The sequence below is a fragment of the Saccopteryx bilineata genome, chromosome 3 (genome assembly GCF_036850765.1).
Source record: "Saccopteryx bilineata isolate mSacBil1 chromosome 3, mSacBil1_pri_phased_curated, whole genome shotgun sequence".
In the NCBI taxonomy this organism is placed as follows: domain Eukaryota; kingdom Metazoa; phylum Chordata; class Mammalia; order Chiroptera; family Emballonuridae; genus Saccopteryx; species Saccopteryx bilineata.
Genome location: NC_089492.1, coordinates 147075379 through 147099803, shown reverse-complemented (window position 1 = coordinate 147099803; position 24425 = coordinate 147075379). Strand labels below are relative to the sequence as shown.

General features: G+C 44.1%; 1 protein-coding gene across 3 annotated transcripts in view; it reads right to left on the bottom strand.

Moving 5' to 3' along the window:
• The window catches only part of MERTK (MER proto-oncogene, tyrosine kinase), a 128212-nt gene that overhangs the window by 76034 nt on the left and 27753 nt on the right, over positions 1-24425 (bottom strand). For all 3 annotated transcript variants that reach the window (XM_066267665.1, XM_066267666.1, XM_066267667.1), the window contains 3 exons: positions 20980-21340; positions 10322-10422; positions 8325-8498 (listed from right to left, as the gene is read on the bottom strand). In XM_066267665.1, coding sequence (XP_066123762.1) covers positions 8325-8498; positions 10322-10422; positions 20980-21340 — 636 coding nt within the window. The remainder of the gene's footprint in view (positions 1-8324; positions 8499-10321; positions 10423-20979; positions 21341-24425) is intronic.

Sequence of the window (24425 nt, the reverse complement as noted above, 5' to 3'; positions counted from 1 at the left end):
AAGTAATCTGGCACCAGAACAGTTCTGGTAACTCTCCACGTGAGCAAACTTAACTGATAACCGACATCCCCTCATCTAACCCCCCACTGAGACAACCTCCTCAGGAAGGGGTCCCCTCACCCAACCCCCCACTGAGACAACCTCCTCAGGAAGGGATCCCTTCACCCCACCCCCACTGAGACAAACTCCTCAGGAAGGGATCCCCTCACCCCATCCCCCACTGAGACAACCTCCTCAGGAAAAGATCCCCTCACCCCACCCCCCATTGAGACAACCTCCTCAGGAAGAGGTCCCCTTACCCCACCCCCCACTGAGACAACCTCCTCAGGAAGAGATCCCCTTACCCCACCCCACTGAGACAACCTCAGCAGGAAGGGATCCCCTCACCCCCCTCCCCACTAAGACAACCTCAGCAAGAAGGGATCCCCTCACCCAACCCCCCACTGAGACAACCTCAGCAGGAAGGGATCCCCTCACCCCCCTCCCCACTAAGACAACCTCAGCAGGAAGGGATCCCCTCACCCAACCCCCCACTGAGACAACCTCCTCAGGAAGGGATCCCCTCACCCCACCCCCACTGAGACAACCTCCTCAGGAAGGGATCTCCTCACCCCACCCCCCACTGAGACAACCTCCTCAGGAAAGGATCCCCTCACCCCACTCCCACTGAGACAACCTCCACAGGAAGGGATCCCCTCACCCTACCTCCCAAAATTAAAAATATACCACTGACCCCACCCCAAAAATTCACACCAAAACTAACCTGGTTAAACCTTGCTCACTAACCGTATAAAAGCTTAAATCCCCAGACCCATTGGGCTGATGCCGCTAGGGTCTCAGCCCATCTGTTCACAGATGCATAAAGAAATTTCTTATAAAACTCATCAGGCCTGTGGGTACCTCCTTTGGTGACCTAACAAACAATACCATCAACTAAAATAAAGACCTGTTTCAGATTTCATCAGTTTCTGTTTCGTTATGTTTGAGGAGGGGGGAGGTGTAGCTCTATGAAATTTTATTACAGGTTGTGTACAGAAAGGGAGCTGTTCCTTTACCCAGAAGAAGCTCATTCCTGCTACCCCTTTTAGGAACATCTTCCTCCAACCAAAGCCCGCCAGAGCTGGCCTGTCCACCACCACTGTAACGGTGTCATTTTGAAGCTGTTATATAAATGGAATCTTACAGCATGGAACCTTTGAGATTGGTTTGTTGACTCAGAATAATGTCCCTTAGACAAAGGACCTCTTGGTTTGTGTCTCTTAAAAATAGCTCTTAAATCAATAGAGGAAAACCTGGTATCAAAGGGACGAAGTGTGTGACCTTCCTGCAAAAAGCCCTGTTTGCTCAGAGCAGCCCCCCAAAACAGGGCTGAGCAGCCCCCCAAAACATGGCTCTTCAGAGGCTTCTTTAGGTTGCATTCACTCAGTCAGGGGTCAGCAAGGTTTACTTGGGGCTTAATTTCAAGACAGAACTGTGCCTTCCTGCAAAGATCCCAGCTGTACATCTGCATGTAACCCCCTACCCCCACCAAAAGGCACCTCAGGTCACAGTGGCCTCGGCACTTAGATCCTCAAACTCGAATTACTGACAGGGCTCAAGAATCACACAAGAGGTCCTCAAAATTAGAAACAAGTATAAGTAAGGATACTGGTTTATGTCATTCTTTTGTGACATTACAAAATTCAGGTGCTTGGGCACAGCCCACAGTGGCTGGTTGGGTCTGACTGACAGCCAGCACAAGTCCTATGTCAAAAGCCGCACTTGGGTCCAGATCTCCCTCTCTGTCTGCAAAATGGATGTAAAAACCCCTGTTCTATTGATTTCACAGAACTACTTAGTGATATAAATGAGAAAAAGAAATAAGACTTGAAGTGTAAAGATAACGACAAGAATGCAAGTTACGGTACAAATGCAAGTCACTGTGTCCCTTTGTTCCAGGGAAAGGACCTAAGACATGGATGGGGCTGTTTGTCATCCATTTGGGCATCAGTTCCTTCATTCAGTCAGACAGTTCTCTTATTCCAAGCACTGTGCTGGGTGATGGAGCTAAGCTAATTAATAATTAATGGTTGGTAATCACAGTGATTAACAACCGAGGGACAGACAAGCAAATGGCTCTGCCCCAGGTGTCGGGGCGGCACTAGAGTCGTGGAAGAGGCACCCTGGGTGCACAGACAAGGGCAGGGTGTCCAGCGAGGTTTTCAGAGAAGTAACACATAAAGGTACAAATACGTCTGCATAAGCAACAGCAAAAAAGTTAAAATAACCTAACTGTTCATCAACAACAGAATGGTTAAGTAAATTATGGTCCATCCACTCATGACAACTCTCACAAACAATGAGACAGGCCCATGAGTACTGACATTTGGAAAGAGGTATATGGCTTGGCCACCTGCGTGTGTATGTGCGTGCATGCACACTCACATATATGAGGACATTTTAAGAACTGGGAAGGGCCTGAACGGAGGTGAACCAAAGGTTGATGGTGGACTCTGCTGCACAGGGCAGTGTTATGACCCCCTTTTTTCTTTTATAGAGAAAAAAGGGGGTCATAACAATCTGCTTTGTTATGTCTACGGTTTCAATTTACAGTGAATATGTGTTCACATATCAATGGTTATTTCTACCAGAAGGAAAGTCGCTTATATACACACACATATACTTATAGGAAAAATAACAAAGGAAACACATCAGGTTCCTCCTGTTCAGTGAACACGCAGATGTACCAGGAGGGTGACACACCTTAGTTCCATGAGGTGAGGGCATGGAAACTCTATGCTCAGGACCCTCCCTGTGTGCAATTAACTTTTTTTTATCTTATTAATGATCTTACTATTACTTGGTAAATGCTATTCCTCTGAAAGACAAAATTCTTTCAAAACACAAGGCCCAGGAAATGAACTAATAAAAGGGGTTTGGGCAGTGAAAGGTTTGAGAACCTCTGACCTGGTGCCTCTAAGCTCTGTTGTTTGGGTTGAGTTTGGGAGGATAGGTATTTGCCAGAGGCAAGGAAGAGAGGCGTTCTGTGTTGCTGTCACTCATACTAGAAGGGCAGCATGGACGGGCCACAGCTTGGAGCGGGGTGGACTGGAGGGCATGGGGAAGGGAGAAAAGGCCTTGGACTCCTCTCTGGCTCCTTCTCAGCTGCTCAGACCGAAAGCAGGCTGCAGAATCCAGGGCGCTGTGAAAGCCACTCCAAGGTAGTCCAGCTCACACTCCTGTCACTAAGGTATTCTTTTATTTGGTGACACGGCTGAGATCAAAGCCATTGCCTTAGTAATTATTGTTCCAGGACAAACAGAGGCTTGATGTGGCCCATTGTGCCTCCTAAAGCAATTTACAAAACCAGGCTTAACAACTGCCACTTACTAGTTGCATGCCCTGCAGCAGCTGCCAGGCTCAGCAGCCAAGTCAGCTGCAGGGAGGAAGACCCACCTGGGACGGTGGTTCCAGGTGGATCTGATCTCGTTCAGGGCACTCAATGCCCCTGCCAGCAATGTACAGAGCATCTCAGACACTGGCCCCTTCCTGGACTGAGGAGCTGCTCCTCTGTCTACGTGTCAGCTGGCAAAGAGAGCTTTCTGTGCACAGAAGTTTAAAGTAAGGAAAGGGCTGACAGCTGTCTTCCCCGTGTGCAATTTACTTTTAAATAAAAAACTTCTTTGCAATAAAACTGTAAGGGTAAGTTTAGCACTTTCCTGACTTCTCCTAGCTGTTCTAGCACGTTACCTAACTGTCGGTGGTCACTGGAACCTCCACATTTACAGTAAAAACTGCAGGTGGCCTGGGGACACACTGTAAAAACTGACTTAGCATTTGAAAAACAAATCAATGTAATTTACTACACTGAGAAAATAACAAAGAAAAACCATAAGAACATCTCAGTAGATGCAGAAAACAAAGTTGATAAAATCTGACACCCCTCATAATAAAAATAAAATTTTCAGCCAACTGGGAATATGAAGAAACTGCTTCACCCCAATGAAGGGCCCTTACAAGAGCCCGCAGTTAACATCCCTCTCTGTGACAGGGAGCAGGTATCCACTGTCACCATGTCCATGTAGCATATGCAGGATTGGTCCTGGCCAGGAGACAGGGAACAAGCTCCAGAGATAAAGGGTAATAGTAAAACTGTCGCTACTGGCAGGTGATATCATTGTCTACATAGAAAATCCAAGGAATGTACAACAAAAAATTCAAAACTAATAAGTGAACATAGCAAGGATATAGAATATAAGATCAACACAGAAAAATTTATTTATTTTCTATATATTAATAGTGAACAAATGGGAAATAAAATCAATGTTATTTACCAGCATCAAAAACAGAAAATATTTAAAAATAAAATTCACAAATGATACGTAAGATTTTTACCTGGAAAACTATAAAAAATTAACAACAGCAATTAAAGAAGACCTAAATAAATGGACAGACCATGTTCATGGATTGGAAGTCTCATTTCCCTCTTCAGTAGTCCCCAAACTTTTTACACAGGGGGCCAGTTCACTGTCCCTCAGACCGTTGGAGGGCCGTCACATACACTGCTCCTCTCACTGACCACCAATGAAAGAGGTGCCTCTTCCGGAAGTGCAGTGGGGGGCCGGATAAATGGACTCAGGGGGCCACATAGGCCCGTGGGCCATAGTTTAGAAACACCTGCATTGATTTATAAATTCAATACAATTGCAAACAAAATCACAGCAGAATTTTTGTAAAAAATGTCAAGCTGATTCTAAGATTTATACAGAAGCAGGTAAAAGACCCAGAGTGACATTTGACCAAAAAGGATATATAATTGATCAATAAGGACAAAAATGCTTTCCAAATCTAATTCAAAATAAGATAACAGGGAAATGAAATTCAAATTAAAACCACAATAATTTACCATTCCATATCTCTCAGAATGTCTAAAATTACAAAGATGAACCACATCAAGTGTCGGCAAGGCTGTGGATGGAGCACCTGGAACACTCCTCCACGGCCGTAGGAAATGCACTGTGCCACAACCCTTTTGGGAAACAGATTCCTGGTGTCTTTAAAAGTTAAACACATGACTTAAATGTTCCTCTTCCAGCTAGCTATTTATCCAAGGGAAGTAAAAATATATATCTCCCAAGATATTGAACATAAATATTCATAGCTGCTTTATTCACAGTAGCCAACAGTCTAAACATTCCAAATGTTCAACAAAAAAATGGATGACAAAATATAGCACCTTCATACCAATGAGCACTATTGGCAATAACACATAAGGCACTACTGACACAATAACATGGATGAATTTCAAACACTGGACCAAAGAAACCTGACAACACAAAAGAATTTTTCTTTCTTTTTTTATTAAGTGAGAGGTGGGGAGGCAGAGACAGACTCCTGCATGTGTCCCAACTGGGATTCACCTGGAAAGCCCCTATTGTGGGATGCTCTGCCATCTGGGGCCACTGTTCCATTGCTCAGCAACCAAGCTACTTTAATGCCTGCACTGAGGCCACGGAGCCATCCTCAGTACTTAGGGCCAAATTGCTTAAACCATTTGAGCCATGGCTGTGGGAGGAGGAGAGATAGAAAAGAGATAAGGGGGAAGGGTAGAGAAGTAGATGGTTACTTCTCCCGTGTGCCCTGACTGGGAATTGAACCCGGGACTTCCACACACTGGGCCAATGCTCTACAGCTGAGCCAACTGGCCAGGGCCACAAAAGAATACTTTACAATTCCTTTTATTTGAAGTATGGATTGAGGCAACACTAATCTGATGACAGACATTTGAACAGTGTTGCCTGTGGGAAGTGGGGACTGAGCAGAAGGGAGGATGAGAACCTTCTGAGGTGATATATCTTGATTGACGAGTGCTTACAGGGCTGTTTACATGTTTCAAACTACTGAGTTGTGTACTTAAGTTCTATGCATTTCCTTGTACGTTGATTTTACCTCAATGAAAATAAATTTTCTTTATGGGACTTGAGAGCAACCATCCTAGAAAGGATGAAGTGTGATTTTAAAATTGACTTTTGAAGTCACTGATGATCAGCTCCTTGGAGAAACTGAAAGAAAGCTCAGATGAAGGCAGAAAAAAACCCATAATATTACTGGGGGAATCAGGAATTATAAAACAATTCAAAGACAAAACATAGGGGCTGGCATTCATGGCTGTTCCATTCTTTCCATAAACATTTAGTGACTAGTACCATGAGTCAGGCAGTGCCTTGGGAGAGACCAAATCCTTGTCCTTACTGAGCACCTTCTCTCTAAGAAAAGATATAAACAGGTCACTGTACCGATAAGTGCAATAAGGAAGTCCACAAGGGTTCGTGACTCAGAATCAATCAAAAGGTAGGGAAAACCTAAAATAGTTAGGAGTGACCAGAGAAGGCTTCACTGAAGAAATAATATTTGAGTTGTGTCATGTAACAAAGGGCAGATGGAAGAACACTGTAGGCAGACAAAGGAGAGAGTGCAAAGGTGCTGAGGCAGGAAGGAGGGCGATGTGCATGAGGAAATGAAGGACAACCAGTGCGACTGGTGCTTAGTAAGCAGATGAGCCAGGGCTGGAAAGTTAGGAGGAAGCAGGAAGGACCCTTGAGTGACAATTTAAGATAACAGGAAGTCACTGAAGGGTTTCCAGCAGGCAAGTGACACGATCTGCCATGAGGAGGAAGGATTAGAGTGAGGACAAGGCTGGAAGCAACAAGAGCAGCTAGAAACTACTGCAGTGGTGTTGACAAGGGCTAGGAGTGACATGCACCAGGACACTGCAGCAGAGACAGAAAAAGACAGATTTTGGATGTATGTACTGTACAAGCAAACCTGATGAAACTTGTGGAGGCATTCACATGAACAATGAGAAAAAGGAAGGACAGGCAAATGGTGATAACACTAAGATGAGGAATTCAGGGCAAATCAAGTCTAGGGTAAGATCAAGAGTTTCATTTTAAGACGCCTGCGTACCCAGCAAATGGAAATGCCAAGGAGACAGTTGGCTACATGAGCGTGAAGCTCAGGAGAGAGGTCCGTCTGCAGGAGCAGTCTGAGGTCAACTTCACACAGATGGTGCTGAAGTCAGCGGCCCAGAAGAACTTTCCCGAAAACGTGTCTCAGAGGAAGCAGAAGTGGGTCCAAGACTGAGCCCGGGACGCCACACACTCAGAACTGCCACAGGCAGAGATGGAGCAGTGAGGTGCGGAGAAGTAAAAAGCCCCTTTCCAGGAGCCCCCACTACTTTCTTAGTGCCCAAGACACACTCTGCATATGGAGGAGGTCCAGAATGCAGGGAAAAGGAAGGATTGGGGATGTGGGTTCACAACTAGTCACTCCAAGTCGGGCTTCTGGGGTAGGTGGACTGTTCTGAGCCAAAGGCAACTTTAGCCTTGGGATCAAAGAAACTTTAGCCCCTCCCTTTGCTACCCAGGTAACTTGAATTAGCGTCCCTGCCCATAAGAAGAGATTATAGGACAAATTTCTATTTTCTGAACATCTTGTTCTTCCAGCTTCCAGCAATAACCTTCTGAAGCCCCCGAGGCCCCTGACCTCATCCCTAATTCAATAAGTCTTATTTACTCCATTGTTCCCTTTCTGTCTCTGATCTCTCCTGCATGTGGCGCCTCTGACTCTCTCACAGATGCAGGGTCCCTATACATATGTATGCAATAAATTTGGTCATTTTCTCTTACTAATCTGACTCAAGTCTATTTGATTATGAGACCAGCAGGAAGAACTTGAGGACAGAGGAAAGGTTCCTTCTCCCCCACAGTGGTGGTACCCTGGCCAGATGTTGCTGAAAGGTGCAATGGGAAGAGCAAAGAGGAGCCACCAGCTCTCGTGGCACAGGAACACCAATGGTGTTGGTGCTAGAACACAGCCAGAGCAATGAGAACATCAGGGCTCTTCTATTCGCATGGAAATAACCAGCAAAGCAGCCACAATCCCATGATGACTCATTAACCACAAAGGCCTCCAGGACCCATGCATCTGCCTTGCTGTCAAACCTCAATGCTCTCTAACATCAGTGGTTCTTGGAGTGTCAGATATGCCAGGCATGCTAGGTAAGGCCCAGCAGTGATGGGAGGTGGGAGTGGGCTCCACTGCCTCAGCTGGGGCATTCCTGGTGGCTTCCCCACCTGACCCACGGGCACCCCTAGAGTGCCCTCAGCCACTTCCCAGTCCGAACCTGGGAACTCTCACGCACAAAATGCCTGCCTATCACCCCACGTACTGGTCCTTCACCTCAACTGCCACCTGTTTTCATCCTCCTGGCGCACAACAGTGCTCAGCAAGCCGGTGCTGCCTTCCACTGCTCAAAAGGAAATACAGAAACCAGCACAACTCACCAGGAACAGTTAGCACAGACGGGGATTCTTCTGGCCATTCATTCACACGGCTGCTGTTTCGGACCCAGAAAATGTTGACGGGCTCTGGCGGGCCCACGGCCTGACAAGTGAGGTTGAAGGCAGTGTTTTTGGTGACGTTCATGCTCTCGGGCTGCCTGGTGAAGTGAGGAAGTCCTGCAGGGAAAGTTCAGAGAAGGATTGTTTCAAATCCACAAGCAAAGCCAGATCCCTAAGGAGGATCAAATCTACCAGAACTTGGCTAAAGGAGATGTCTTTCTATACCATCTCATGTCTGAAATGCCCATCCTCACTTCAAAGCTGGGTGAGAAGAAAAACAGGCTAATTTCTACCAGTCTAGCTCCAGCTGACCCTCTAGGACACGTTCCCAAAGGGGCTGTAATGGTGACTCTAGACTGGTTTTACCAGAAGGAAAGCCTGGCCGTTTCGAAATCAGGCGTTGCTTACACTCTAGGGCAGGTTGGCAGCTTTTCAGGATTCCTCATCAAAATAAACAGTAAAAACCAAGCCACGCAATGTCTGCCTGCTTTTGAGGACAATCTGTTGTGTGTGAGGCTTTGAAATGAGTGACATGAGTTATAAAATCTGTGCGTGTGTATTGGGCTGAATGCTTTTAAAGCACAGTCTCATGGAAACATGGTAGACACAGCTGCACAGTCTCAGTCCTGAGCTCTCGGACTCGAATTCCAGGATTAAGGCCAGAAAACAAGGGCACTTTGGGAATGTGTCATGGTAACCCAAACAGCTCACTAATGTGGGGCACGTGCCAAAAATTTATCAGGTTAAACTAGCTGTTGTCACACATTTAAGTTGTGTTCTTCTGGGACTGAGAAATCACAGACCTGGTGCCTAAAAAATGGGAAAACATTTTTCCTGCTTCAAAGTTTGAAAAACTCCATTTGGCCTTAACATGTCCCTGCCCTGGGCATTTTTCTGAGATTCTGACAAGTCAAGTGTCTTCTAAATGTTTTCCCCAGATAAACAGCAAAATGTAGGACCCACTGCTCTACCCACAATGCTGACATAACACTAACTGTCCAGTCTGGGGTGGGCCAAGAAAGAAGCTCTAAAACAGACCCCCTCAGGCCCGCCGCCCTCAGGCCTCCTGCAGCATTAGTGTGTATCAGGTTCGCCTTTGCAAAAGAACAGGTAGCAGAGGAGCCTTTTTTTTACTAGAAGAAGTTTCCAGTTGAACTTCCCTGAAACGCATTTCACCTGTTCTATAGCCTGTGATGAGGAGGGTCAGGAGAAAGTAGAAAAGAAAGCTGTTCCAATGGTGTGCTGATGGGAATCTCAGGAACTAAGAGGCAGGGATCCTGAGGGCAGCACCTGGGTGGTAGGGAAGGCGCTCCACCCAGGCACCAGGGTGGTTTCTTTCTTGACAGGTACTAGGCATGCAAACCCAGAGACCTCGATACCTGGGCTCACCTGTGCATCAGCTGGAGTTCGAGATCCTGCAGGGCAGAGATTGCCTTCTCCTCATCACTCACTCGTCACCTCCACTGAACTCATCTCCTGTCATGCCATGGAACTGCACTGAACCAAACACCTGACAAATCCTAGGGCCCTGAACAAGCTGCTCACCCTGCCTAGGAAAACCACTGGCCCTCCCTGGTCTCATCATCCATTTACACAGGCAGGAAAAGGTGCAAAACAACAAGCAAATTGCCACCTGACCAGGACTGAGAGCTGGATAATGGAATGCATGTGCTCTCTAAAAAAATGTTAGTAACTTTTTTCTTGTAAATAACCTAAGGACAAAGTCCATAGTCTCTTTTATCTCAGTCCTAAGTGCCTAGGATGCAGCTAAATCTTTAAGAATTGAATTCATTATTACCTAAAGACTAAAGAGATGATGGACTTGTAAAATCTCAGTGCTAATGGATCTGCAAGGTTTGCACAGTTATAAAGGGCCGCCAACTGTAGAGTGTTATATGCAAAGTAGGTAATCCCGGTTGCTCTGTGACTTCTGCACTTACCTTGCACCTCGAGGTAGATGGGGTCAGACACGATCTCTTCATTGTTTATTTTCGTCTTACAGATATATGACCCACTGTCTGAGCGCTGCACACTGATTATGCTTCAGAGAAAACACATAAAGATATTTACGGTGACTGCCCTTCAAGCTCCTATTATTGCAACAGAACATTGTTCAACTTCCTTGCATATGCTGTGATGTTAATCTTACAGATCACAACGGCCAGGTCACAGTGCCCAGGTATTTGGTCTTACACCACTTCAAATGCTTCTGGGAAGGTATTTTTCAGATGATGTTAAATTTAAATCAGTAGATTCTGAGTAAAGCAGATGACCCTCTACAACGTGGGTGGGCCTCATCCAGCCAGGTGAAAGCCTACGAGCAAAGACTGAGGTCCTCTGAGGAAGAGGAATTCTGCTTCCAAACTGCCCTGGGATCCAAGACTGCAGTATCAGCTCTTCCCTGGACATCCAGCTGATACCTGCAGCTTTCAAACTGACTGGCACCCACAGTCACACTGGCAAATTCTTTAAAACAAATGACTCTGACAAATCCCTATGCTGGTATTTGTCTCGCTTTCTGTGGTAGACTCTACATTGGAGGACTGACCCCTCAGGGCATTTTGGCAAATTTGTAGGGTTGTTTTGGGTGGTCACAATAACTAGGGAGCACCAGACGGAATGGTTCCACATTCCATATGACCTTATGTGAGCAGAACCCATTCCATTTTACAAACACACAAAGTATTTTGCCCGGTTTTAACCTCCCCCAAATTTCCTAGGACTGCAGTTACCATGAAAATGGCAGGGAGAGGGGGTGGTACTGGCTTTTTGGCCTGTTAGGAACTTTGCGGGGACCTGGTCACCATTTGGAAAAGGGATCAGACATCAAGGCTGCATTTGCAGCTGTCAGGTAGGTGTGTGTGTATGGGGGGTGGGAGGCAGGTCGCTGTATAGCTGGTTTGGCCATGCCCCACATTAATGCATTCACATTCATATTATTCTATTATAAATTGCTTCCCTTTTGTTTTTCTTATATTACATTTGGACAATATGTCATAAAGTATCTGATATTGAAAGATGGCCTTGTCTGACCTGTGGTGGTGCAGTAGATAAAGTGTAGACCTGGAAACACTGAGGTCGTCAGTTCGAAACCCTGGGCTTGCCTGGTCAAGGCACATATGGGAGTTGATGCTTCCTGCTCCTCCTTTCTGTCTGTCTGTCTGTCTCTCTCTCTAAAATGAATAAATAAAATTTTTTTAAAAAAATAAAAAGATGGCCTTGTCTCTAACAGGCTGAGAACCCTGCTTTCCACCTTCCCAGCTGTTTACAAACAGGAATCAGCCAACATATGGGAAACCTGTACTTAGCTGGGGCGGGAAGGGATGGGGAGGAGGGACACTTTGTCTCTCAGATGCTCTCTCACAGATGGAGCCTCATCAGACCCAGCAAAGAAGACCATGACTGGAGAAAAAAGAGAAGGAAGAAAAACCTGGAGGGGTCCACCTACCTATCAACCTGCACCCTGATATAACTTATTTATCCAAAGCAACATAAAACCCACCCCTCAACCTACCAAGTGCTGAGGCTTAAGGCTCAAAAGAGGCAGGAAAAATGACGAGGTCAAAGGGGGCCCCGTTGACCTTGGCAACAGTTGGCAGCCACCAGGGGTACAGAATGACAGGTAGGAAGTGAACCCCCCAGGCGTTGAAACACAGTTTTCAGGACAAACACAGGACATTTAAAATATATCTTTCCAGCATCATTTTGCAAACCCCTATTAATTAGCCCATGCTAAACAGAGCAACTACATTCCATGTCAGTCAGAACTAGGGGACCAGGCTGCTTGGGTTTTAACATCATTTCCATGTACTTCTAGGAAACAGGAGTGTGACAGTCATCTGTCACCTGCATTTCCTGATGTGCCCATCTAAGCGGTTCCCCACTGACTGAGGATACTCTGTCTTCCCTTCTCATTGTTGCCATGTTGGAGAAAATGAAATCTGGAGCGCATCTAATGAATGAACATTAGACCTGGGGAGGACCCAGGGCCAAGGAAAGGCCAGATCTCTCCATGCTTTAGGGCAGGAGCTGAATGTCACAGTGCCTAGAAGTCACCAGGAAAACAGGAAAAGACAGAAAGAGACCTCATAGGACGCATATCTCCATATCAGGGGCAGACCCTCCTCCAATCATCTCTCTGGACGTTATGCTGACAAGGAGCTGAAGTAACAGGCAGAGAAGCTCTGTCTGGAGTGGTGTCCTGCCCACCGTGAGCAGGAATGAGCAGCTGATTGGTGCGCCCCCGTTTCAGCAGCTCCTAAAAACTCAGCTGGCTGACTACTCAGTCTGGGCTACTTCACATTTCCAAGGGAAACCAGGTCATAGCTACTGTAAAGGGGGTCTTTTCCATGCAGTTCACAAGATCACGTAAGAAGAGGTGACACTTTTTTCAGGCAAGGCCCGGTATTCCACAAAGTGGAGGACAAGATCTGACAAACTGAGGACACCCTGTGCTTTGGAAGACCTGGCTCTGGGCCTGGGAGCCCAGCGATGCAGCACATTTGACAGATGACTCATGGGGCCAGCAACCACGGAAAACATGACAGCCAAAGACGGATGCTGTGTACGGGCCCAGGAGGCAGACCGAGGTGCAGGGAGCCCAGGAAACCATCGGGCACAAATGACAGGTTAGCAGAACACCTTGGGCTGCAGAAGTCAGACTGCACAGAAAGTGCAGGAGGACCTGCAGCCAAACAGTGAGGAAAACTCAGGCCAGGACCAGAAAGGGGACCCTGAGGGAATGTGATCAAAACTGTCTTCAGTCATTTGTGGATGAAAAAAGGGTTTCTATGGAACGTGACCTCACAAAATGACCTAATTCTAAATTCCTAACTGGTGTGTCATGGTGGGTAGTCACACCCCAGGCATACAACTTTTTAGTTAAAGCTTTATCTTTGCCTTAAGAAAGCAATGTCCATTGTTTCTGTGCACCTAGGTTAACACACCTTTGAAATAAATTGTACCCACCCCTAAGACAGAACATAATCTTCTTAGCTACCCTGTAATCCAATCCCTCCTCAATTTCTCTGCCTTCCTGTAATCTTCCTTCCTTCATGTGATCTTCTTTCCATTCCCCCCTTAATCTTAAGTGCCTAAAAGAAGCTGTAACAGTTTTATTTTGCGCAGCATCTGAGATTTTGCTCCCCAGAATGTTGTCAGTTTCACTCAAGTAAATTCTTATAAAAATTCTCACAATTCTGGTCAAGATGGTGGCATAGATAAATGAAGTATTCGACTCCTCCCACAACCGTATAAAAATTACAAATGAACTACAGAACGACCATCAGGCAGGAGTGCCTGAAATCTAGCTGAACAGACGTCCTACAACTAGTGAAATAAAGAGGAAGCCACTTGGAGACTGGCTGGAGGGGCAGAGACATGGAACGAGCTGGCCCCACACCCACGCGTGGCAGATAAAAGTTAGGAGGGATGCCCAGGTTGTGGAGGTCCCCCATGAGGAGGAAGGGGTCCCAGCCCCACACCAGGCTCCCAAGCCCATGGTTCCAGTGCTGGGAAGAGAAGTCCTCATAACTTCTCAATGTAAAAACCAGAGGGGGTTGCTGCCGAGTGAGATGGAGGCTGTTGGGGTTCCAGGCATTCCTCTTAAAAACGGCCCACACACAACTTACTGAGACTCACTTGCTCTGAGTTCCAGCGCTGGTACAGCAGGGACATATATGGGAATTGTCTGGCATCAAGATGAGAGCTGAAAGGATGGCTTTCTCCCAGACACAAGTGCTGGCAGAGGCCATTCCTTCTTTTCCGGGCCCCCCCTCCACAGAGCCAGCAGGCAGGCACCATATCTGAGTCTCTCCATCAACCTGGCTCACACTGTTCTCCCTGCCCAGGTGATTCCCTGAGACCCCACTCCACCCAACTTGGGACCCACCTAAGCCATTTCTGCTGTCTTTTCCATATAAATGACCTCTCACAGCTCATGCTTGAAACTTCCCTAAAATCTCTCAAGCCAGCAGCTTCTGGCCTCTGTGTGCCCCGTACCTCTTGTTAAGCAGCCCCACATCTGGCACTAGTGGCAGCTGATGTCTGTCAGTTGGCCTCACCCAGGCACCTAGTCTAACCCCACTTATATCTTCATATACCTGTATAAGTTTTGCTGGACGGTCTTGGGCAGGCTACAGTTAGTGGGAAACCGTAGCCTGTACACCTCCTGGATTGCTCCCGAGACAGTGCACCCAGTGGACAGCTTTGGACCACACCGGATTACAACTCAATCAGCTCCACAAGTGACTCACTCAAGGGGTAGATCTGATGAGCACCAAAGCCCCACTAAAGCAAGTCCTGCTCTGTGAGGTTGGCCCCTGCACAGCAGCTCCTCCACTAGAGTCCCAGCCAGTCCTTGCAGGGAATCAGCCTGGTGGTCAGTCCTCTCCCAGTGATGTGACAACAGTAATCAAGGCTAAACTACAACAGGAGGGTGTGCACAGCACACACAAGGAGGAAGGAGACACACCTAGAGCCCCCAGCTCAGGTTACTATGGATGCTGGCCACCAAACCCTACAGGACACCTATTACATAAGCCAGTCTCTTAAGACTGAAGACTTAGTAGTTCTATCTAATACATAAAACAAACACAGGAAAGCAAGCAAAATGAGGAGACAGAGAAACAAAGCCCAAATACAAGAACAAAAGAAATCTCTGGGAAAAGAATGAATGAAATGGGAGGCAAATAGATACACAATTCAAAACAATGCTTATAAGGATGCTCAAGCAACTTGGTGAGAACTTCAATACCATTAAAAAAAAAAGAACTAGTCAGAAATGAAGGGTATACTAACTGAAATGACAAGCACATTACAGGGAACAAACAGTAGAGTTGATGAAGCAGGGGATCAAATCAGAGATTTGGAAAATAAGGAAGCAGAAAACGCTCAACTGGAATAGCAAAAATAAAAAAAAAGGAGACCAAAAAATGAGGAGAGGATAAGGAGCCGCTAAGACAATTTCAAGTGTACCAATATTCACATCATGGGGTACCCGAAGGGGAAGAGAGAAAGTGATTAAAAACCCATTTGATCGCTTCTCGGCCTTTTGGCTAAGATCAAGTGTAAAAACCCATTTGAAAAAATAATGATGGAAAACTTCCCTCACTTGTTGAAGGAAATAGACATAGAAGTCCAGGATGCACAGTAAGTCCCAAACAAGATGAATGCAAAGAGGCCCACACCAAGACATATCATAACTAAAATGCAAAAGGTTACAGACAGAAATTTTTTAAAAAAATTTTCTATTGATTTAAGAAAAAGACAGTAAGAGAAAAGCAGTTAGTTGACTATAAGGGAATGCCCAAAAGGTAGTCAGCTGATTTTTCAACAGAAACTTCACAGGCCTGAAGGGATTGGCATGAAATATTCAATGATGAAAAGCAAAGAACTACAACCACGACTATTCTACCCAGCAAAACTATCATTTAGAATCAAAAGACATATAAAGAGCCTCCCAGACAAGAAAAAGCTAAAGGAGTTCATCACACCAAACCAGCATTATAAGAAATGTCAAATGTTTAAATGCCTTTCCTTTAAAAAGGAAAAAAAAGATTAAAAATATGAATAACAGGCCCTGGCCAGCTGTCTCAGTGGTAGAGCGTCAACTGGCATGTGGAAGTCCCATGTTTGATTCCTGGTCAGGACACCAAGAAAGGCGACCATATGCTTCTCTCACCTTCGTTTTCCCCCTTCTCTCTCTCTCACTTTCTCTCTTTCTCTCCCATAGCCATGGCTCGACTGATTGGAGTACATTGGCTCTGGGCACTGAGGATGGCTCCATGGAGCCTCTTGATTGTGAGCATGGCCCCAGATGGGGGTTGCCAGGTGAATCGTGGTTTGGGTCACATGAGGGAGTCTATCTCTCTATCTCTTCTCCTCTTACTTAAAAAGAATATGAATACGGCCTAGCGTGTGGAGGACCCGGGTTCGATTCCCGGCCAGGGCACACAGGAGAAGCGCCCATTTGCTTCTCTACCCCTCCGCCGCGCCTTCCTCTCTGTCTCTCTCTTCCCCTCCTGCAGCCAAGGCTCCATTGGAGCAAAAGATGGCCCGGGCGCTGGGGATGGCTCTGTGGCCTCTGCCTCAGGCGCTAGAGTGGCTCTGGTCCCAACATGGCGACGCCCAGGATGGGCAGAGCACCGCCCCCTGGTGGGCAGAGCGTCGCCCCATGGTGGGCGTGCCGGGTGGATCCCAGTCGGGCACATGCGGGAGTCTGTCTGACTGTCTCTCCCTGTTTCCAGCTTCAGAAAAATGCAAAAAAAAAAAAAAAAAAAAAGAATATGAATAATAAAATGGCAATAAATATATATTTCTCAATAATTACTTTAAATGCAAACAGATTAAAATGTCCCAACCAAAAGATAAAAGGTGAATGAAAGGATAACAAAAGAAGACCCCTACACACGCTGTCTACAAGGGACTTGTTTCAGATTGAAAGACACAAAGACCGAAAGTAAAGGGATGGAAAAAGATATTTCATGAAAATGATAACAAACAGCCCTGGCTGCATAGCTCAGTTGGTTACAGCATCATCCTGAAGCGCAGAAGTTGCTAGTTCGATCCCCAGTCAGAGGACATACAGGAATAGATCGATGTTCCTGTCTCTCTCTCTCTCCCTTCCTCTTTCACTAAAATCAAAAATTTTTTTAAAAAAATTAAAAAAAGAAAATGATAACAAACAGACAAAAAGGTGGGGTAACAATACTTGACCCAGGCAGGCAAAGTAGACTTTAAAACCAAGGCTATAACTAGAGACAAAGACAGACCCAGCAATTTCACTTCCAGGTATTTATCTGAAGAAACCCAAAACACTAAATCAAAAAGACATACACCTGTATGTTCACTGCAGCATATGTACAATAACCAAGCTATGGACGTGACCTAAGTGTCCAGCAATGGATGAAAGGATAAAGAAGAAGTGGGGCTTACATTCAGTGGAATGTGACTCAGCCATGAGAAAGAATGAGACCTTGCCATCTGCAACAACATGGATGGACTTAAGGGTATTATGCTAAACGAAATAAGTCAGACACAGGAAGACAAATGTCATTTGATCTCACTTGTATGTGGAATCTAAAAAACAAAGTAAACAAATAAGCAGAACAGAAACAGACTCACAGATACAGAGAACATTTTGATGGTTGCCAGATGGGAGGAGGGTTGATGGGATAGGTGAAAAAGGGGAAGGAATGAAGACATACAAATTGTTAGTTACAGAACAGTCACAGGATGTAAAGTACAGCAGAGGGGATATAGCCCATAATATGTATTATAATAACTGTGTATGGTTGTCAGATGGGTACTAGTAGATTTATCAGGGTGATCACTTAGGAAGTTATATAATGTCTGATCACCGGCTTAAAGACCTGAAACTAAAATAATACTGTATGTCGACTGTAATTGAAAAAGAAAAAATTTATTTAAAGTTTAAAAAAATTTCTCTACAAGTCTGGACATTTCTTTTGTTGACATATTCACGTCAGGAAGAGCTTAGCTGTGGTCTGGGGAGAAGGACTGCATGCCAGCATTAATTAGCAAGTCCATATCCATTGTACCTAAAGCACAGGACATATTTTTCACAAATAATACTGTGTGTTGTTTCTAGACATCCAAAGAAAGACTCCCTCGCTGAAGGCAGGGTCAGGTGGGCTGAGGAGGATTGCTGTCCCTGACGACCTCCCTGTCCCCAGCAGAAGCAGCAGGCAGTCTCCATGCAGGCTCAACAGAAAAAGCTGAGCTCAGAGTAGCAATGGAAGCTTTCCACAACTGAGAAACAGCTCCAGAAAAGACACAGAAGGGAGGAGCATTGATTTAAGAAAATGCCTAGTCCTGGAGACGAAGGTCTTCTCTCACGGAGCCACTCAGTGGGCAGCACAGTGGGAGAGAGAAGACCCACTCAGGGGCTTCCCCAGGGAAAGCACAACTCTGAGACAAAGTGGACACCCAGAACTTCCAGAGGGAAGAAAAGCAGGTCGCTCCCCATGAGTCAGAAGAGCACTGGATTCCACAAGAACAGACCTGGGAGTGAAAAGGAAGTTATCAATGATTTCCAGGGACAACAGGAAATTATTTTCCTTTTGAATTCTGTATCCAGCCAAACTATCTCAAGGTGAAGGTAGAAAAAAAAAAGACATTTTCAGAGATGCAAATCTCTGGAGACTAGTGGAGAATGGGCTTGGTACCGAGTGAGGGAGTGAACACCAGGAAGGGGCCTGGGCTCTGGGAGCAGCAGCTGGGAGTCAGGAGAAGCAAGGGTCCCACGAGGAGCAGAGATGGCTCAGCTGCACCCCAGTTCAGAGAGGAGAGGGGATGGCTGTAGGACAGATGTTGCCAAGGACAAAGTTAGAGCTGTTAATTTTGTCACTTAGAGAAGAAATGCCTATTTTCCTGTAGAGTTCAGAGAAGAATGCATGGCTGACATTTAGAAAATTAAACAAACTAACAAGCAAAGAGACAATACCAACGCCAGGAAAATTAAAATGCTAAGAAATAAAAGCGATTACCATCTATGACATGATGCAGCTGAAAACAGTATTTCCATAGCCCCCATAATGTGAACCATGGGTATTGACTCACCACAGCTGGGAGGATCACTCTCCTGGATTAACACACACACTGGGGCCTGGCACACACACAACCTGAGGACTGAATATCTCTGGAAAGATGCCACTACCAAAGAGTTGGGGGCTGGAGTCGGGGAGAGAAATTTTGAAGAGTTCATGTGTTCTACAACATGTACGCACTGCTTTAAACAAGGTATAAAAATCTGATGAGATTTTGGTCAAGTACAAGCATCTAAACCTGGTAGAACCAAAGGAACCACACAGATCAGTCATGATGTCAAGACAGGAACCACCTGGACAGACTACAGGGACAGCAGCTGTAGAGCCTGTCACACCAGGACAGCCTCACCTGGACTGGCCTCATGATATATTAAAGGGACACGCAGCACCTCTCTGTCCCTGGGACCTATCCTAACGGGGCTGACTGCTCAGAAATGGCTCTTACATAGCAGCTAAGATCTACAGCCTTCTTAAAAGAAATACAGAAAGGACAAATACTGTACACTTCCACTTATATGAGGTCCCTAGAATAGAGAAATGTATAGAAAAAGAACATAGAATAGAGGGTACCAGCTGGGGAGAAGGATGGGGACTTAAGTGTTTCATGAGCAAGGAGTTTTCGTTTGGGATGATGGAAGAGTTCTGGCGATGACAGTGGTGATGGCTCCAGCCACAATGAGAATGTACTTAATGCCACCGAACTGTACACTTAAAAATGGCTAACATGGTAAGTTTTATTTATGTACCTATTATCATAATAAAAAACACAATTTTTAAAAGAAATACAAGGACACACTAATAGGCATCATGTTTGTACCTGCCACAGTTCAAATGGTACTGGTGGTAAGCCATGGTCACCCACATGCAGAGTCTTGCATAAACTGAGCTGAAAGGAAGTCTTCTGAGTATGATGCAAGTCATGGAGCATAGTGATGTGCAGCTAATGGTAACTTTTCCAGCTGATAGTTTTACTTAGGAAATTTTGTCTTTATTTTATAAATATTTTGGTTCTTTCTCATGTATGATTCCATTTGGGAGCTACCAGAAGCAGCAGGCACCAGGCCCCCACAGGACAGTTATGAGCAGGGGGATGTCTTACACAGCCACTTAGGGCTCACTGAACCCAGAGGGATACAAATTGACCAATTCACAGCTTCATAAAACAACAACAAAAAACTGACTGAAAGCAAAGTCCTCCCACCTTTAGCAATGGGAACCAGCAAAAGTCCCTCAAGTGCACAGAAAACAAACCACAAAAACATTTCCTTCACCAAGAATCACTGATCACTACGCCTGTGGGCCACCAACTCCCGTTTTGCTGCAAGCTGCCCCCAGTACCTAGACAGGTATCCCCCCACTCCTCTACCCCTTGGACACTTTCCCTGGGACAGAATGTTCCCAGCTCAGCTGAAGAGCTGTCACTATTACACAAGACCTGAGAGCTAATTATATTCTAGTGCAGCTACTATCAGCTGAGAAAGATCCACCGTGCAGACCTTCCGAAATTAATCTACACTCTGAATGAACCCGTGGAGATGCAAACGCAGAAAAAAAAAAGGCTGTTTTATATTAGGTCACATTTGCTTTTGCATCATCGACAGCATAACATTTAAATAGAGAGGAAGCGCCCTGGCTGGTTAGCTCAGTGGTAGAGCTTTGGCGTGGCGTATATACATCCTGGATTTGATTCCAGTCAGGGCACGCAGGAGAAGTGACCATCTGCTACTCCACCCCTCCTCCTTTCCGCCCCCCCCCCCCACCTCTCAATTCTCTTCCCACAGCCATGGCTTGGTGGAGCAAATTGGCCCTGGGCACTGAGGATGGTTCCATGGCCTCAACTCAGGTGCTAAAATAGCTTGGTTGCTGAGCAACGGAGCAACAGCACCAGATGGACAGAGCATTGCCCTGGTAGGCGGCTTGCTGGGTGAATTCCAGTCGGGGCACATGCAGGAGTCTGTCTCTCTGCCTCTCTGTTTCTCACTTAAGAAAAATTAAAAAAAAAATTAATAATAGAGAAGAAGAACACCTACCTGAAGGATGCAATCACTGCAGTAACTTCATCATCAGGGTAAAAGTGAGTCACTGCGTGATGTGCCCCAAGCAGTTCCTTCCCATCTTTCCACCAAGAAATATGAGTGTCCTGGTACGTGTTAGGTATACTGATGGAACAATTAAACTTGACATCCTTGTGTTCAGAAAGTATTATGTGGCCAACCGTGTGATTAAATGCAAGAGGTGGTTTGATCTTGGACCTGGCCAAGGTCACGCTGCTAAGTGCTGCAATTTCTCTGCGGGGTCTTCCAGGTGGGCCTGGTGAGGTCAGCACAGGGTCAGCGAGGCCGCCTGGGAATGGCAGCCTAGACCAGGTTTTTTCCTTCACCACGGCAAAAGCTGCAAAACAGAACAGTGATTATTAGCCTTTTAAATACTAGAAATTTCCAAATAGGTTCTCAATTTATGAGGGCACAACCAGGGAGAAGTGGGGCATCCTCCGCATCCTCAGAACACAAGAGAAAATTTTAACAAACATGTCTCATTCACAAACTCATTCACGTGTTCATTCAACAACTTCTAAAGAACCCTAAGAAATAAAATTCCCCCAGTGGGGCACAAGAAGATGTCCTCTATCCTCTGGCCCAGGAGTAGTCAAACTTTTTATTCCTACAGCCCACTTTTGAATCTCTGCTAGTAGTAAAATTTTCTAAATGCCCACCAGTTCCACAGTAATGGTGATTTATAAAGTAGGGAAGTAACTTTACTTTATAATATTTATAAAGCTGTTACAGAAAGTTAAAGCATATAATAATAATTACTTACCAAGTACTTTATCGAATTTTCGCTACATTTGGCAGAATAAATCTTTATAAAACAACTTACTATAGTTAAATCTCTCTTTTTATTTATACTTTGGTTGCTCTGCTACCGCCCACCATGAAAGCTGGAATGCCCACTAATGGGTAGAGGGACCAGGTTGACTACCACTGATATAGATTCTTTCAGTTTAGGCCAGTGTTTCCCAACCTTTTTTGTGCCATGCCCCACCTTAACCTTTCTAAAATTTTTATGTCCCCCCCTATGTAACATACATAATTTTTAACATTAAAAAATTGATTTGTTCACTTAATAAACATAAATGATAGGTTCTAGGAAGAAATCACTATGAAATTGTTAACAAAACACAGTAAGTAAAATTTCAAAACATATAATGAAAAACAGAAATTTAAATTCCAAATAATTTTAATACAGATTTTTCTATATTAATTTATTATTTTAATTTAGTGTGATCCTTGCACTTGATACTTGCTGCACAGAGATTTTATATTAGGTTCCAATTTGGTTAGCTTTAGTCTCAAGTCTCCACGTTGGGTTATATCCAGCCGATTTCTTTTTTTTACCAGTAAATCATTTACAGCACTAAATCCACATTCAGCTAAAAATGAAGATGGAAACGGTAGCAATAGTTTTCTTGTACATTTGGTTGAATTTGGGTATTTGATTTCTGTTTCCTCACAAAGCCATGCCATCGCTCCTTTGATATTAAATAAAGCTTTAACTGACTCATCATTTTGCAATTCTGCGAGTTCTTCTTGATACTGCATATTTGATATATCAGACAAATCCACTAACATTAGCTGCATCATCCATGTTGGGAAATCAATTTGTTTTAAATCAGAAAATCTTTCTTTTAAATCAGCCAATAGAATATTCAAATGATTGACAATAACAAGTAAAGCGGTATCAGTTACTTCACATTTTTGGAGCCAATGAAACTGTTTAAAGTTTTTGTTGTTAATATGTTTCTGACATAACTCAATATTGGTAATGAAACCAAATATCTTTGCTTTTGCATCTGCAAGAGTTTTATTTGTTCCTTGAAGTTGCTTATTTAATATATTTAGTTTGTCAAAGATATCGGCTAAATAACTCACAAGTGCTTTACCATTGTTAACAGATACTTCATTTCAGGTTTGTCGCTTAAAAAATCACTAAGAGTATCAAACAGTTCCATAAATCTTTTCAAACAGTTTCCTTTAGATAGCCATCTTACTTCAGGATGAAGTAAAAGTCTCACATGGTCTTCATTTTGTTCTTCACAAAATAGCTTGAAAAGAAGCTCACATTTGGCACTAGCTTTAATAGCATTAACACACTTTATTACTGTATGTAATACTTCATTCAGAACAGGCGAGATGTTTTTAGCTACCAAGTTTTCCCTATGAATAACACAATGCACAAGAATCATTTCTGGATTCGCATCTTTCATCAATTTTAAGCAGCCATTTTTCTTGCCCATCATATTGGGAGCACCATCTGCAGCACAAGATGTTATATTTTTCATTGGTATATCATTGACATCTAAGTAGTTTTTTAGCTTATTATATATATCTTTGGAGGTAGTGGTGCTTTCTAATCTTTTACAGAACAACATTTCTTCAGCAAAATGTCCTTTATCAATATATCTTACTTAAGTTATCAATACTGCCTCACTGTCTCTCAAAGTTGATTCATCCATTTGCAAGGAGAATTTTCTTGTTTTCAGCTTTTCAATAAGTTGTTTTTCAATATCCTCACTCATTTCGTCTATTCTTCTGCTAACAGAATTGTTACTGAGTGGCATAGCTTTTACATCTTTGTCATCTTTTTCAAGAACCGTTTTAAGAAATGCTGATATTGACGGTTTTATTAAATTCTCTCCTATAGTGTGATTTTCTCCAGTTTTAGCGATGAATAAAGAAATTTGATAACTAGCCTCAAGAACACGATTATTAGTTGAAGTATGAGCAGTAAATAGAGACTTTAATGTTCTTTTTTCAAAATTTTTCTTTAAAGTTTTAAAGTAACTCAAATCTGAATTAATATGAGCACTATGTTTCGCCTTCAAATGCGCTTCAAGACGACCTCGTTTCATTGATTCGTTGGTCAAGCATTGCTGGCATAAAAGGCAAAAAGGAATCCGTTCATCGTGAACAGCGGGTATGAACCCAAATTTTAAATATTCCTCCGAATATTGACGAGTTTTTTTCTTGCTTGCACCACTCATTTTACTATGGGCTATAATAAAAATAAGATCAAGTAAAAACTAATATTAAAATATGTGTTAAAATATATTCAATGTGACATAGAGTAAACATATACTAAAAATTCATATTTATTTAAATGTATATAACACATTTACTACACTACCACCGCAAATCAAAAGGTATCTATATTTCTTCCACTTGACAAAATTTTCTGGAAAGTTATGCTTCTAAAATTAAAATTGTCGTGCATGCACTATTATAGCCCCAATAATATTTATAAAATATTGCTTTCTAGCCCCGATGCAAGAAGTACTTAATAAAGAGTTTCATATTGATAAAAATAAAATCAAATACTTACCAATTACATCTATGCAATATATATGTATATTTATGAAATCAACGAGCTTTTACAACAGTTTTGACTGACACTTATTTCAAATTAACACCAACTAAAT